This window comes from Lagopus muta, chromosome 10 (genome assembly GCF_023343835.1).
Source record: "Lagopus muta isolate bLagMut1 chromosome 10, bLagMut1 primary, whole genome shotgun sequence".
NCBI lineage: Eukaryota > Metazoa > Chordata > Aves > Galliformes > Phasianidae > Lagopus > Lagopus muta.
In genome coordinates, this window is record NC_064442.1 from 18,981,109 (window position 1) to 18,997,203 (window position 16,095).

Here is a 16,095-nt window from a genome sequence, read left to right on the forward strand (position 1 = left end):
TATGATACTCCCATCTAAGACCTTTTTCATAATCAGAAGTTTTAATACTACTAAACGTGCAGGACTCTTCTATTTGGCCATTAGTTTTTTTGCTGTCCCCCAGCTATTCCTCACCTGTTTTTTTTGCAGCGCTTGCCCCCACCTGCTTAGCAGACCCTCCTCCTCTCAAACCTGCCGTTGTGTCACATCATCCCATTGCATCCCTTTGTGCCAGGGAGGAGGAGTCCCCCAAAAATGGGCTGTGCAAAATAATGCTCGCTTGACTCTGATGTTTCTCTTCAGGGCAAAGGCCGCGTGCGGCGCGGCACCTTCCCCAGCCCTACGTCCCCTGTGGCCGTGCGCCTGCCCTCGGTGTCTGATGTCCCCGAGGAGACCGTGAGCAGCGAGGAGGCCATGGAGCTGGATGTGACAGAGCAGCAGCAAGCAGCCATGCAGCAGGAGGAGAGGGTGCTGACCGAGCAGATCGAAAGCCTGCAGAAGGAGAAGTGAGTTTGCCCTTGAATTCAAGCTTGGCTCACTTCCACGCCTTGCATCTAGAGGTTCAACTTGGGGATGGCGTGATGGCGGTTGGTTCTGGGGTGGATGTGCTGCTCGTGGGTTGAACTGGAGGACTCTGTGCATCCCTCTTGCTTTCCTCCCCTCTTTTTTGGTCCTGTTGGGTCACAGAGTTGGGTTTTGCAGGGAGGAGCTGACATTCGAGATGCTGACGCTGGAGCCTCGCGCCTCTGATGATGAAACACTCGAGTCAGAAGCCTCCATCGGCACTGCTGACAGCTCAGAAAACCTGAACTTTGACTCCGAAGGAGCCATCTCCGATCGGTCAGGTGAGTCAGTAGAACCTGCAATCAGACAGCTTTCAATGCAGTTGTTCCACAGCAAAGCTCTGAGTAGAGCAATGTAGTTGGATTAATGAGATTGGTGTTAATTAATGATTAAAACACCCAGGGTCTGTAGATCATGCTGCCTCTTGAATGGCTGAGGAGGCGTGCGCTTCTCTGGGCACGGCGTCCCAGGTGCTCAGGTTGTTGTTCCCACTGCCAGGACACGGGATGTCTTTGCGAGCGATGCGGTGGAGGTGGGATCATCTCACCTGTGTCGGGTCGGGTTCTCTCCCTGCTTTATATGTCCCTGCTGAGACGGGGAGCCCAGATGCTTCCGAGGACCGCATTACTGACCTGCTGCCTCCCTGTCCTGCAGAGCGAAGTGTAGCACTTAGCTCCCTGCGCCCCAACAAGGTGGAGGGGCCGGGCCGGCTGCGGCGGCACCCCAGGACACGGCCAGACGTGGCGGACACGCCGAATCCATCCCTCGTCTCCTCCTCCTCATCCTCCTCTTCCTCCCAGTCGTCCACCTCCTGCCTGCCCCACCTGCCTCGCAAGCGCTTCCAGATGTACTCCAAGTCGCCCTTCTACCGAGCGGGGGCCCTGGGCGAGCCCCCCGAGCCCCACTGCGAAGAGCGGCCGCAGTTCACCACGCGCGGGACCTTCAACCCCGAGAAGGGGAAGCAGAAACTGAAGAGCGTGAAGAACTCCCCCCCGAAAACCAAAGAGGCACCAGAAGGGGGGCTGGGCCGCAAAAGGAACCCCGATGCTGACCGCAGCGCCGGCCAGCAGCTTGTCCTGCTGGGGAGCAACGAGTTCATGGTGTGAGACGCCAGGGTGACGACGTCCCCATTGCCATCATCGTCACTGTCATCCCCTGACCGCTCGGGCTCCAAAATGAGCGCTCCATGCGGAAGCTGCTGGGGACGGGTTCGGCGGTGGCCTCAATGGTGTGGGGTTGGGATGGCCGGCACGGGGACAGAGGGACAGACAGAGGGACGTCGGGGAAGGAGCCGCCGTGCCGGGTCCTCTGTGCTGGAGGAGGAGGAGGAGGCAGTGGGAAGCAGAACGCCGGAACGCACCGCGGTGTGCATGAGCTGCAGGGCGCGTGGAACGGTGAGAAGGAGATCTGCCAACAGGACTCAGCTCTGGTTGTTCTTTCCTATTTCCAATGTGCCCTCCTCTCGTGGTAGTTTTTTTTTATTTTATTTTTATTTCTTTTTCAGACCATCAGTATTAAAATAATAATAATCAAGGACTTACTTGAAGCTCTGTTTATATTCTGGTTTACTGGAGTTTATTGTAAATACTTTTTTTTATTGGTTGTGTTTTGTTGTTTGTTTTTTTTTAAATATTTTGCCCCAAAAAGGACTTTGTGCCAGGGCGAGGGGTCAGTGGGCAGCACGGGTCCCGGCCATCACTGAGTCTTCCACCACTGCTCCATCGGGCTGTAATTAGCAGGGCTCAGAAGCACTGCCTGCAGTAGCACTAATGAGTGGCGCTCGCTAACGATGGGGGCTGCTGGCTCCTGCTGCAGCCGGGGGGCTGCCTGTCTGTAGGATGGGAGAGACTGGGAGCCTGGGGGCGCTGATGGGATCCATAAGTGCTGCGTCTGCCCCTTTCTGCTTGGCATTCTGGGCAGGCTGGGCTCCATGCCTTTCCCTGAACACCTCCAGAAAGATGGAGAACACCAATAACTTGAGTCTTCCTGCATGTTTTCTGTTGGTTTTACTGGGACTGGGGACGCAGCAATGCAGCCCCCTGTTCCCGGCCCCCAGTGCCTGTGATTTCAAGGGGTGTTTTATTTATTTGCCTTTTTATTATTTTAATCTTTGTTCTTGGTGGTTGTTTTTGTTTTCCCTTTGGATTTAAGCCACGCGGTGATGTGGGGAGTGCATCATCCCCACACAGCCCCCCGCGTTGGGACAAGCCACTTCTCCCCCTCGCTTAGTGGAAAGGCCTTGTTATTTAAAGAAATCCCACCAAAACGATCCTTCGAAGCTCAGTCTTTAGGACGAGGTCTCCTCCAATAGAGCACCGTCCCATCCCACACCCACCTCCCCCCGGCACCACGAGAGCAGCAGGGCCGCCGCATCCAGCTGACGCATCACCTCCCTCTATGTATGTAATAATATATATATATATAAAATTTTGTATATATCCCTCTCACTGGCAGGATCTAAACTAGCAATGAGCGATGAGCCCCCAGAAATCGGGGTGGTTTTAGCAGGTCCCCACCCAGCACAAAGCCCTGCTGCTCCCCGTGCCCGCACGCGGCCGTTCTGGGGCACGGTGTTGGTTTTGGACGACGATCCGCTCCTCGTACCAAGTGAATGTACTTACTACTGGAAAGGACGTGGGCTGCGTGTTGTTAATTATTATTTTTAATGGAAATTTTTTTAAAGTAATTTATAAGAATGCCGAGTGTAAGTTAAAAAGGAAAAAAACAAAAAAAAACCAAAACCAAACCCACGGAAGTATGTATTGTAAGAGGATATATTATCCTGTGTCACGCTCTCTATGAATTTTACCTGTTTAAAAAAAAAAATTTAAAAAGTTAAAAAAAAAAAAAGTGTAATTATATAAAGGAGAATGATTTATCTCTGCCCAGCGCCGCGGGCAGCCGTCGAGCTGTCGCGTCGCGTCTGCGCGTTCTCATTAATTTGTTAATTAATGTTGCTCCCTTCCTTCCTGCAACGAGGCCGTTGTTCTGTATAAAGTGCAATTCTGTGTAATATTTCTCCGGCGTGTTCCGTGTGGCTGTACGAAGCGGCCGAGTGAAGCCCTTGCTTATTAAAGAGCTGTAAGAGGAGCGCTGGGTGATGTCTTTGGGGGCACGTGGGGGGTTGCGCCTTGGGGACGCGCCACCAAGGGGGATAATATCACCTCTGGGTTTTGGGTCTGCAGGTGGCTGTTGCTTCTTGGCTCTCTTTTTGGAGCTGGAGATCTGATTTTCAGCTGGCTATTCTGGCCCCATGTCCCCAGTGTCCCCAGTGCCAGAATGTGAGAGAAGGGCACGAGGAGGCTGTCTGCAAAAGCCCTCTTTATTTGGAGTACAAAACGGGGCTGGCTGCAAGCCCCCTGGGACGGGATGACACAGCTCTTGTCCCCACGTGTCCCCCACCAGTGCCACCCCCAGGCTGGTGTCATGTCCCTGGGTTGGGGTGCTGCTGACACCATGTCCAGGCAATGCTCAGGGTTGGGTTGGGGACAGCAGCACCCATCGAGGTGCCCATCCCGTGAGGCCCTCCTGGTGCCACCCTGGAGATGCTGCCCTGGAGATGTCCCCCTGCCACCCAGCCTCCTGCACCACTTGGGAGCACCCCAAGGACTTGGCTGCTGGCCTGGGGACATCCACACCCTGAGGAGAGCTGGGGGTGACAGAGTGCCAGCACAGAGGGACAAACAGCCGGGGTATCCCAAGAAGACACCGAGCAGCAGCCAGGTGACAACAGGGAGGGTCAGTTCTTGAACATGTCGCAGAGCAGCTTCTCCATGGGAGTGTTGCCGATGGTACGGCGGAAGAAGAGCAGCTCGACGCGCTCAGAGGAGAGGAAGCGCAGCGCCGGCAGGAGCAGCAGCAGCTTCCCAAACCTGGAGGATGGAGCGGTGTCACAGAGCCCGCTGTCAACGGCACCTCCGGGGTTGGGGCTGGCTGTACCTGACGGGCTGCCCAGGGTAGTGGGAGCGGTTGTGCTGGCCCAGCATCACCTGTGACTGGTCCTGCAGGTTCTCCACTTGCTCAGGGTCCTTCAGGCCGCGGGTCTCTGCCAGGACAGCGGGTGTTGGGGTGACATGGGGACAGGCAGCGGAGGACCCGGGTGTGCACTCTCACCTGGCTTGAAGAGCACCACGGCCTTCATGCAGGCAAATTCGGTGGGATCGACCGCCAATGCTTTGAAGCGCCCCAGGGTCTCCTGCAGCGCCCGCACATCCACAGCAGCTGGCAGCAGCTTGCCAGGGGATGGCTCGGGGACAGCCAGCAGCGGGCAGCTCTCCAGGGGCATGGACCACTGGATGGCACAGAGCAGGAACAGCTCGCTCCACGCCTCCTCCAGCAGGATCACCTGGGGGCAGCCATAACCCATCAGCCCACCTGGCTGGGCGGAGGAACATCACCCACAGCTCAGCCCATGGCCAGAAATTGGCATCCTGGGGACACCCCAAGGTTCGCTCTGTGGTCACAGAGAGGCTATCCCCATCCCAACCCCATCCCAATCTAAAGCTTTTGGGGTCCCTACCTGGTCCCGGAAGGGCAGATTGGAGAAGACAGGCAGGTTCTTTGCCCACTTGACAGCCATGAAGAGGAGACGTGCCGAGGTCTCGTAGACATTTTCGGGACCAGCTGCTGGGTACGGGGCCACCTGGTACTCACCGCCTGCCCGCTCAGGCTCACCACCCGTCACATCTACTGTCTCATCAACTGCAGGGATGGGGACACAACATCACCCCATTGCCCCCCGTACCTCCCCACCGCCGACGGTCACCCACCATCTTCAGGCTCCAGCTTGGCACAGGTCTCGGCCGTCATCAGGCTGGCCATGAAGCGGTGGTTGTTGGGCGGTGTGGGCGTGCGGGGGACGGCAGCAGTGGCAGCAGTAGCCCCGGGGCCACGGGGGGCCGGGCAGGGAACCGGGGGGACATCACGCGTGGCAGCCACGTGCTCTGGGGGCAGCTCGGCATCCAGCTCAATGCTGTCTAGCCGGACCTGGGCTGTGCTCCGGGGCTGGCGTTCATTCTGCACAGCTGTGGTGACAAGGTGACATCAACTGTAGCCAACACTCTGCCACCTCCCTCCCCAGCGCATCTGCCCTGCTCACCATCCTTGTTCATGCCAGCTTGCAGGCACTTCTTGAGCCGGCATGCCTGGCACTGGTTGCGGTGTGCCTTGTCCACTGGGCACAGCCCTGTCCCTGCCTGGCACCTGCAGGGAAAGGTGGTACCTGGCTGCACCCACAGGGATGGCCCTCTTTCCCTGGGGTGTCCCATGACCCATGGATGCCCCATGCTAGGGAGGCTTTGTCCCTGCTGGGTGGCCTTCAGCCAGCGGGTGCCCTGCCCCAGTAAATATCCTGTCCCTAATGGGTGCCTTGTCTCCATGGGTCCATTGTCATGTGAGTGTCCTGCCCCAACAAATGCCTTGTTTGCCCCAGGGATGTTCTGTCCCCTGCAGATGCACATCCCCTCTGGGTGCCCTCATCCCCTATAGGTGCCTTGTCCCATACTGGTGCTGCGTCCCAGTGAATACCCTCCCTTGATGGGTGTCCTGCCCCACTGAATGCCATGTCCCCCCCTGTACCCACAGCCTTTGTCCCACCCGGTGTCCATTCCCTGGGTCCCTGCCAGCTGGATATTCCCCATCCCCACCTGTAGATGAGCTTCCTGCGGACGCTGCGCTTGAAGAAGCCGCTGCAGCCATTGCAGGCATAGATGCCATAGTGCTTCCCACTGCTGGTGTCCCCGCACACTTTGCACAGCAGCACGGGACTCAGCGCCTTGCCAGGGGCTGGGCTCAGTCCTGCGGGAGCAGAGCCGAAACATACAGGGTGAGCAGAGACACCCCAGAGTCCCCATCCCCCTCCATCAGCGCCCTCACTCAGACGATGGGCACTGTCTCCTCCGTGGGTCCGGCCCAGGGGGACCTCAGATATCCCAGGGGACATGGATGAGGAGTCCAAGAGGTGCACACAGGGTTCAGCATCAGCCCACACCCCAGGGATGCCATGGAATGAACTCTCATGGGACTTTTAAATGGGATAAAATGGTGTTCCTGGGGCTGGGGACACTGGGTGTCCCAGTGGGGGGAGAGCATGCATGATGACAAAGAGCCACAAGTGGGGACCACAGGTGTCCTGGAGAAGGGCCATGGCTGGGGACACATTACCCCAGATAGGGGCTGTGATTGTGACCATGGCCCCATAGGAGAGTCTCAGCAGGGGACCACGGCATCCCTGGGGGAAGAGCAGAGACCACAGACATCTAGAAGAGGGTCTGTAGGCATCATGGAGAAGGAGCAGAGCTGGAGACCCCAAGTAGCCAGGAGAAGGATGCTGGTGGGGGTCCCCAGGCATGGTGGAAAAGGTCCGCAATGAGGACCATGGGCACCAAGGGGAGGGGTCATGGCTGGGAAACCCATGTGTCTTGGATGAGGACAACAGGGGACCCTAAGCATCCTGCAGAAGGAAGGTGGTGGTGGACACTAAGCATCCTGGAGAAGGTGTACAATGGCAACCCCAAATATCCTGGGGAAGAAGATGATGATGGAGAAGCCATGCGTCCTGGAAAAGAGCCACAATGAGAATTCCCAAGGATCTCAGAGAAGGACCGTGACTAAGAGCATCCTAGAGAAGGACTGTAGTAGGGACCCAAGATATCCTGGAGAAGAGCCATGATGGGGACTCCGAATATTCTAGAGGAGAACCGTGATGAGGGACCCCAAACATACTAGGAAACAACTGTGATAAGGATCCAAATATCTTGGAGACAGCTCACGATGGGGGACCCTGAGAATTCCTGAGAAACACCACGATGGAGGACCCTGAGCATCCTGGAGAAGGACCGCAATGGAAGACCCCGAGCATCCCAAAGGACCACGTTTGGACCCCGCGGATTCCTGAAGAAGGACACCGGTGGGGACCCGAGCATCCCGCAGAAGGACCCGCTGAGGACAGACCTGTGCAGCAGGATGTGGCTCTTACCCGAGGGGCTGTCCTCCAGCCCGGCGCTCACCACCGACCCCTCCGGCGACGCAGCCATGCCGGGCTGTCCCTGTCCCCGCTCTGCAGGATGGGGCTGTGGCTGTGCTCTCTTCAAGGCAGATTAGCGCGGGCGCTGTGTAAGCAGCCGCCTGTTTGTCACCGTCTTAATCTTTAGTGTCTGTGCGGGGGGGGATCAATCAGCCACGCAATGAAGAATTAAAAAGGTGCTGAGCCCCGGCATGGCTGCCTCCCTGTAACCCTAAACCCTGCGACACCAAAGCCACCAAAGCCACCAAAGCCACCCGCAGTGGAGACACGGGGGTCACAGAGATGCTGGCCCTGGGAAGCGGAGGGCTGGGATTGCGGAGGAGTGTTGGGGTGCAGGGGTGACCCCTATGTCCCCCCGTGCTGCGCCCACCAGGCCCTGTAAGCACATAAGCCCCTTGTTAAGGAGTTTAGAGAGGAATAACGAAAAGTGGTAATTACGGGGTGGGGGGACGGCACAAGCCCCCCTTCCCTGTCCCCAGGCAATTAATTACAAGCTCCAATTGAGGGGGATAATTGATGGGGGTCCCCCAAAGAGGATTAGTGCTGGGTCAGGGGTATCGTGTGTCCCCCTGGGGCCAGCAGCCTCAGTGTTCCTTTGGGGGCTTTGGGCCGTGGCTGCTGACGCAGCAGCATGGGGCCAGGTGGCCCAAGGGTTACGCAACGAAGGCTAAACCCTCGCTGTGACAGGGCAGCACAATTTGAGATTTGAGGGCTTTAGGCACTAAACCCCCCCGCGGCCATCCGGGGTGGGCTGTGAGGCCAGTGGAGACAGGGACAGGGAGGGGGATGGAGTCTTGAGGCTGAGGTTGGGGTGGATCTATCGCAAGGGTTCTGCTTGGGACCAGAGGTAGTGACACGAGGGGATATGGGGGATGTGGCTCCATCCATCTCCGTCCTCACCTGCAGCTTCACTCCATCACCTCTACATGCAGCATCAGCCCATCTCAACTGCAGCATCCTCCATCCCACTGCCACCATCACCCCATCCCAAATGCAGCATCCTTCCACTCCATCAGCAGCATCCTCCATCCCAGCATCTCATTCCCGTGTCCCAGTCCATGGCTCCATCTTGTTCCTGCCACAAGCAACACCACAAAGGTGCCGGGCTGATGCAGTGGGAACTGGGTACCCTGCATACCCACAGGTCTCCTTGGCCACTGCCCATGGGGCAGACACTGGATACCCCACGGTAATGGGACGCGGTGGCTTTTGGCCCCCAGGGATGGTGATGAGCACTGACTCGGCTAATTTGCCACCCAGCCATGTTTCCCTCCACACCGCCGGTAAAAAGCCAGCTCTGGAGCTGGGATTTGGGAAGGGGATTAGCCCCAGCAGCCATCTGCCACCAGCCAATAATCATTGCGCCGAGGAAATCCAATAATTACAAAAATATTGTTCCCACCCCATTTTGCTCTTGCACCCGGCCACGTGGCCCCAGTGGAACATCCAGAGGTGCCCCCAACGCTGCGTCTCTGCCAGCAGCCCAAAGGGGCACTCGAGCACACTGGGGACCAGACAGTGCCCAATGCCACTGCTGAGGGGCTCAGCACCAAGGTCCCCATATGAAGGAGCAAACGTTAAAGCCCGTGACCCAGCTCTGTGACAGATGCTTGGGATTACCCAGCCTAAAACCTTGGGATCGGCTCCCTCCCTCCTTCCCAGCATTTAATTACTAATTTACTAATTACCCCAAGATGCTGCTGGCTGTCTTGAGACCCATCGCTGGGTTCTGGCTGCACTAATCCCACCAGCCACGGGGAGCAAATGGATGTGCTGCAGTCAGGGGACAGCATGGCTGGGGACAAGAAGAAGGTTGTAGAAACCAGAAGAGGACCAGGTGGGGAGGGTGGAGTTTGGGAACCGGTTGGGGCAACTAGGAGATGACAACAAAGATCAGGAGAGCGTAATGGGGATCACGAGGAGACATTGGAGCCCAGGAGGTCCCACTGGGGACCAGGAGGGAGTGGAAGGCACCAGGAAGGTGCTGTGGGGACTGGGAGAAGATGGCAGAGACCAATAGGGGACAAGCATCAGGAGGGAGTGATGGGGACCAGAAAGGTTTGATGGGGACTGGAATGGGACCATAGGATAGGGAGATGATCTGATAATGACCAGGAGAAGATGACAGAGCCCAAAAAAGATTGGTGGGGACCAGGAGGATGCAATGGGAATTAGGAAGGTAACAAGGATTGGGAGGGAGCAGTGAGGAGCAATAGGGGTGGTAGGGATGATGAGAGGATGGTGGGGACCACAATGGGATGATGGGGACCAGGAGTTGGTGAAGGGGATCAAGAGAGTGCAAAAGCAACCAGGAGATACAAGGCTCTGGAAGGAAACAAGAGCAATGTGGGACTTCAGGCAGCCCCTGCTGGCACCAGAGGTGACTGCGATGGGTTAACACCACCACTGGCGCTCAGCCATGTCAGGGCCTGGCTCTGGTTTCATCCATCATCAGCTCTCCTTTACCAGAGCTCTTTTTCCCTTTGTGTTCCCGCTGTGACAAATGATGCCGAGTGGTGGTGACAGCTCCCAGGTCACCTGCTCCATGCCCTGCCAAAGCCTCTGCTGACCCCAGATGAAACTTTAATGGGGCTCCAGGGCTGACCTGGCCATGAAACCCACCCTCAAGGGCAAGCATCTTCCCGGGGACATCCCGGTGGCTGTTCCATAGGCACAGCCCTGTGATAGCGGAGGTGGCACCATCCTGGTGGTCACAGGCTCAGGTCCATTGTGCGCTTTGTGACAACCTTTTTGTCATCAAGGGGTTACTGGAGGAAATGTCCCAGCAGGTGGAGACTGTTCCCCCTGGGAGGGCCCCATGTCACCTGGACAGGGCGGGCTCAGTGGCAGCGGTGGGGCCGGTCAGGACAGTCTGGGCACATTCCTGGGTGCTGGCACTGCCAGCAACTTGGGGTCTTGCAGCCTGGGGATCACAGCACAACAAGGGGACATCGAAGGAGTCTCTAAGGTGAGGGTGGAGAGGAGTGCTCAGGCATATCCTCAGGGATAGTGTGGTGACTGAGGCCATAGCTTGGTGTTTGGTGATGTGATCCTGCCAAGGACTTGGGGACACCGAGATCCCCAAGCCAGGGTGGCACAGCTCTGTGGATGCCATGTCTTTCCTTCCAGATGGACCTCCTGGAGCAGGTAGCTGGGGAGCCACCAGGGAGGCCATCCTACCTCCTTCCTCTTTTTCCACCCTGGGGTCGTGGCACCTGCATTTTTTGTGCTGAGTGTGAGGGAAAGGGGACGTGGGTGAATGGAGAGGGTGTTGGGGGTGAAGTGGGTGCCACCAGGGTGGGTGACAGCAGGTGTGGGTGCCACCAGGCTGGTTCTGGCTTCACTGACCCCCAGGTGAGCTCCTTGCTGCTGACCCTGCAGGACAAGGTCCCACCATTCCTCCAGCTCCGGTACTGGCTGCGCTCCTGGCTGTGGCAGGTTTGGATGGAACAGATCAAGGCAGCACAGGTGACACCAAGGGACACACCTTGGTGACGCTGCCCCAAAATTGTCTGCAGTTGGGTTCTGGGGTGAGGTGGGTCCCAGTTCCACCAGCGTGACCAATGGGTGTTTGTCCTTCCAGGTGAGCAGCTCCAAGCAGGTAAGTGCCAGCATCCACAGCTGCACCTCACGCTACCCATCCTACCACCTATAGGGCAAACCTGCTTTTGCTCAGTGCCCATGGTTGCTCTGGACTCAAGCTGTCCACCTGAGTTGATTGGAGATGACCTCCCAGATCTCTTCCCTGGTCCATGGAGATCCAAACCTCTGCAGGACAGGCACAAACCTGTGGGGTGGCACCTGGCTGGAGGTGACATGTGGTGGTGTCCCCAGGCAGTGGCAGGAGCGGCAAGCACAGCGGCATTCTTCCTCTGTGAGGGGCTGCTGGGTCGGCACTTTGATGTGGTGCCCAACGGGGCGGCTGAGCCCCAGCCTGGGGACCTCTTCCTCTTCCCACTGGCATCGAGGGGACCTGGCTGGTGGGGTGCCCACGCTGGTGTCTATTGCGGTGATGGGGAGATCATCCACCTGGAAGGTGAGCAGTGGGAGGAAACTCCACACAGGGGACAGGAGGCAAAGCAGCTCATGCTTGGGGACCACAACACTCCTTGGGCACCCTGACCCTATTTGGGGATCCAACACCTCAGGTCACCCCCAAACCTCCTTGATAACCTGTCTTCCTTGGGGATCTCAACTCAATTCGGGAAACAAATACCCCAGGTTACTGGGAACTCATCAAGGGATGACCCCAACTCTTTTTGGGCACCTCAACCCTATTTGGGGACCCAACACTTCCAGTGATTCCAACTCCCTAACCTTCTTGATGACCCCAACACTCCTTGAGCACTTCAAACCTATTTGGACACCTCTACCCTATTTGGGGACCCAGCTCCTCCTTCTGACCCTCAACCTTCATTGAACGCCATCTCCTCTACACCACAGGCACCTCAGGAACATCCCCAACAGGGATTGTGGCCAAGCACGGTAAGAGCCACCTCCTGAGGACACGAGGCCCCGCCAAGGTGCTGCGGATGAAGGGGGGACTGGATGCGGCTGCCCTGCAGTGGCGGATCCGGGCAGCCATGGACATGGTGCTGGACTATGATGCTGTCACCTGTAACTGCATCCACTTCGCCCTTGCCCTGTTGGGGCTGGGCCAGCTCACTGGGGACATGGTGAGTGTCTTTGCCCTCAGGTGTGGGGGGATTATGATACTCGCCTCGACCAGAGCTGTTTTCTCTCCTAGATGTTCCCAGCACTGCAGTGAAGAAGGTGGTGATGCGACCTGGGGAGCACATAGGTCTGGAGCACCCTTCCTGGGCTACCTGTGGGATGAAGGATACGAGATAAAGGATTTGGGAATAAGAATGTGGGGCTCCTCACCACCCAAATGGATGACACCCTGATACTAACCAGAGGAAATTAAAACTAACACTCTGAGGAGCAGAAAAATAAAGCCGTTTGGGATTTTCCTGTCTCCTTTTGCTTTTGGTTTCACTTGACGAAGTAGCGTCCCGCTCACCACTCGTGTCTGCACGGAGCAGAGCGCTGCGTGTGCCGGCCCCAGCACCACGCTGCCTGCCCACACCTCTGCCCACCAGCACAGCACTGTAAGGACGCTGCCAGCCCCACGCGGGGGACGGACCAGCATCAGGAGAGCAGGGGGGACAGGAGACTTCCAGTGAGGTAAGATGGCTGCGCTTGTGCTGACATTTCCTTTCTCTCCTTGCAGATGGCAAACATAAGCAGCAGTTGTTCGGTGAGTAGAAGGGCTTTGAATCACCGTTCTCCCCAGCTCTCCGTGTGCTGCCCCAGAGTTTTGGGGTGATGTGGCTGCTTCTGTGTTGAAGCTGATTCTCACCATTCCCTCCCAAGGAGAAAGCAAGAGAGACGAGAGATTTCCTCCTACAAGATTTCCTTCCTAATTATAAGAACATCCTTATGGAAGTATCAGAGAACAGCATTGAGGCTGGGGACATAGTGCTTTTCAACATGCAGTCCAGCAGCAATGCTACGCTCAGCTTCAAGCACGCGGTTGTCTACTGTGGGGACGGGGAGGTCATCCACTTCCGGAGTAAGTGCAGGTGCCCTGCCTTCATGTCATGGCAGCCCACAGAGCGACAGGGTGATGGCCAACTCTTCACTTTTCAGATATCGGATATTCAAGTGCTGGGCGAATAAGCAAGGAAGGGTTCTAGCTGATGAGACAGCAGAGGGGGAAAGGCAAGGTTCTCAGGAAAAAGGAGGGGATCAACCTTGAGACCTTCAAGAGAAAAGTCAGGGAGCTGATGAACAGCACAGCCAAGTACAATTTATTTGAGAACAACTGCATCAACTTTGCTCTCTATCTGCTGGATCTGGGGAATTTCAGCTTTCAGTCTGTAAGTATGGAGCCAGGTTGGGGCATTTGCAGTGGGGCCAAACAAGTCCCAGAACAAAAGATATTCTTTTCCTGCAGGTGAACAGCCATGAAGAGGAACTTGTAAGTTTGACTGTGAGTACATTTGGTGTCACTGCGCCCCGTGTGCTTGAGTCCCCAAGAAGGGTTATGGATCCACAAGATCCGGGTTCCCAGAAGAGGGTTGGGTCACCAGGGGACCTGGATGCCCGAGGAGGGTTGAGTTCCCCCATGACGGTTCGGTCCCCAAGAGGTCTGGGTTCCACAAGGCAAGCAGGATCCTTGGAAGTGTTGGGTTCCCAAAAGAGGGCTTTTTTCCCCACTGATGGTTCAGTCCCCAAGAATGGTTGGGTTCCCCAGTGAGGGTTCAGCTCCCACCAGGTTTGGGTTTCCAAGGAGGGCTGCATCCTCAGCAGTTGTTCAGGTCCCCCAGAACGATTGTGTTCACCAAGAAGGTTTGGAGGCTTTGGGTGCTATCTCCCAACTCTCCCAGGCACAGCACAACGTGATCGTCTGAGAGGATTCCAGAGTCTCATTCGCCAGCACAGACCCCTGGCAGAGCTTTGTCTCCACCATTCGTCTTTCCACATGTCCACTTCCTTCAAAAGATGACCATTCTGCCAGCGTTCCTTTCCATCTTTTTGTGCTGGATCATTTCACAGTTGGAGCTCAGCACCCCCTGCACAGGGGTAGAAATACTAATAAGCTGCTTTCTTGCTGCCTTACTGTGTTTGCCTTCTTCAAATAATCAATGCATTCAGAGTATTTTGCAAATAGAATTACTTGTTAATTATACTGCTTATCTGTGTATAACAATTCTTTTCAGCAACTTCTTGTACTGCTAATATCTATAGCCAAATAATAGTAGCCAAGGTAATGATATCTTAAGTAATTAGAACGAAAAATTTAATCCTTCTTATACTACTCAATCTATATCCAAATAGTAGCATCCCATGTAATAGTATGTCACATAATCGCAATAAAAAATAATATCCCAAATAATACCTGGAGATTCCCTTGTCTTTATGGGTGCCTGCAACCTCCCAGACGTTCGCTGGGACCATCACACGGAGTTCAGGAAATTCCTGATGCCTCCTGAAGATAACGTGTTGGTACAGGACCCAACTCCTTGGTTATCCTGTACAGAACAAGGAGCCGATCCCAGTGGGCCCCTTGCACCCCGCGCCATCTTACAGGTCTGTGTCAGATGGGACCAGAGCCGGGCAGAGCCCTGGGAGTGACCGCGTCCAGCCACAGCTTGTGCCACCACCCCTCCCATCCAGATTTCCACCACAGAAGTGTGTTTTGGTGCTGAGAACCAAGCTCCAGCGGGCTCCAAGTGGGGACAGCACACACCGCGTCCCCAGCCTGGTATGGATGACCTGCTCGGTCATGGTCTCACCCATCACCTGTCTCTGGGGTCCCTGCCTGCTTACAGTCCCCATTGTCACCACAGTAGGCACACTGCTGTGCTGTTTCACGCTCCAGCAGGGAGAGATGTGGGCCCAGACTTCTTTCTGCTGCAGGTGGCAGTGCTGGAGGGCAGGGGAAGTCATGGTGGCCTGTGAGTATCCCTGCTGCCTCTTCTCCCCACTGCGTGGAGTCTCCAAGGAGCGCTGGGTCCCCAGGAAGGGCTGTGTCCCCAAGGAGGGCTGTGTCCCCAAGGAGGGCTGTGTTCCCAAGGAGGGTCGGGTCCCCAAGGTGGGTGCAGCCACCTCCCTTCATCCTCATGCTTCACAGTTTCAAAGACACATTTCCTGTATGAAATACAGATTTAATTGTGTTTTTTTCCTACTTTCTTGGGCTGCATCATTTCACAGGAGGTCAGTCTGGGGAAGATGGCAGCGCCAAGGGGGAGAGGGCAGAAATGAGCTGAGAGACATGAAGTCAGCTGCAGAAATCGGATGCTCAGCCACACCACTAGCAGCCGAGTCCAAAGGAGGAAAGTGGCCAAGCCATTCTCAATGATGTTTGTGAACTTCTGGCTTTTAGGTGAAGACACTGGTGGCTGGAAAAAAGGCGATGCTGCACCATCTGTAAGAGGGGAAGGAGCTCACAAGCAGGAAGGGGGCTGACTTTTCACACAAGTAGGCAGTCACAGGATAAGGGGGAATGGATTTAAACTGAGGGAGGGGAGGTTTAGGTGAATTGTTAGGAAGGAATTCTTCACTCACAGGGTGCTGAGGCACTGGAACAAGCTGCCCAGGGAGGCTGTGCGTGCCCCATCCCTGGAGGCGTTCAGTGCCGGGTTGGACAGGTTCCTGGGCAGTCTGATTCAGTGGCTGACGACCCTGCCCATGGTAGCGGGGGTGCAGCTAGATGGTCTTTGAGGTCCTTTGAGGTCCTTTGAGGTCATTGATGAAGATGCTGAAGAGCACTGAGCCCAAGACCAACCCCTGAGGGACACCACTTGTGACCGGCCTCCACCCTGACACAGAACCATTGATCACAGCCCTTTGGCTGCATCCAGCCAGCCAGTTCCTAATCCATCCAACTGTCCATCCTTCAAATCCACACCTCTCCAATTTAGAGAGAAGGATGTGGTGAGGGACCATGTCAAAGGCCTTGCAGAAGTCCAGGTAGATGACATCACCGCCTTTCCCCATCCACTGGAGCCATCACGCCATCA

General features: G+C 56.1%; 3 protein-coding genes across 29 annotated transcripts in view; 2 read left to right on the forward strand and 1 right to left on the reverse strand.

The window, feature by feature from the left end:
* Positions 1–3,627, forward strand: part of MYO9A (myosin IXA) — a 163,139-nt gene extending 159,512 nt beyond the window's left edge. For all 9 annotated transcript variants that reach the window (XM_048956332.1, XM_048956336.1, XM_048956339.1 and 6 more), the window contains 3 exons: positions 283–485; positions 682–824; positions 1,198–3,627. In XM_048956332.1, the coding sequence (XP_048812289.1) occupies positions 283–485; positions 682–824; positions 1,198–1,649 (798 nt within the window). In that variant the 3' untranslated portion in view covers positions 1,650–3,627. The remainder of the gene's footprint in view (positions 1–282; positions 486–681; positions 825–1,197) is intronic.
* Positions 3,628–4,282: 655 nt separating this feature from the next.
* Positions 4,283–7,577, reverse strand: NR2E3 (nuclear receptor subfamily 2 group E member 3). Its single transcript, XM_048956363.1, has 8 exons — positions 7,520–7,577; positions 6,189–6,339; positions 5,642–5,745; positions 5,313–5,567; positions 5,063–5,244; positions 4,657–4,888; positions 4,483–4,588; positions 4,283–4,415 (listed from the first exon to the last, which is right to left on the reverse strand). Exons 1-8 carry the CDS (start codon positions 7,575–7,577, stop codon positions 4,283–4,285), a joined length of 1,221 nt encoding a protein of 406 aa, XP_048812320.1.
* Positions 7,578–10,423: 2,846 nt separating this feature from the next.
* LOC125698262 (uncharacterized) lies at positions 10,424–14,460 on the forward strand. 19 transcript variants are annotated; one of them, XM_048956381.1, is made up of 10 exons: positions 10,424–10,535; positions 10,628–10,714; positions 10,922–11,005; positions 11,151–11,168; positions 11,342–11,603; positions 12,011–12,243; positions 12,315–13,142; positions 13,220–13,449; positions 13,527–13,562; positions 13,960–14,460. In XM_048956381.1, the coding sequence occupies exons 2-7, from the start codon at positions 10,676–10,678 to the stop codon at positions 12,333–12,335; spliced, it is 657 nt and encodes a 218-aa protein (XP_048812338.1). In that variant the 5' UTR covers positions 10,424–10,535; positions 10,628–10,675; the 3' UTR covers positions 12,336–13,142; positions 13,220–13,449; positions 13,527–13,562; positions 13,960–14,460. The 19 variants fall into 19 exon arrangements, with proteins under 19 accessions (XP_048812338.1, XP_048812340.1, XP_048812335.1 ...); XM_048956383.1 differs by having other exon boundaries at positions 10,949–11,005; positions 11,402–11,603; XM_048956378.1 differs by having other exon boundaries at positions 10,697–10,714; positions 10,922–11,035.
* The last annotated feature ends 1,635 nt before the right edge of the window (positions 14,461–16,095 follow it).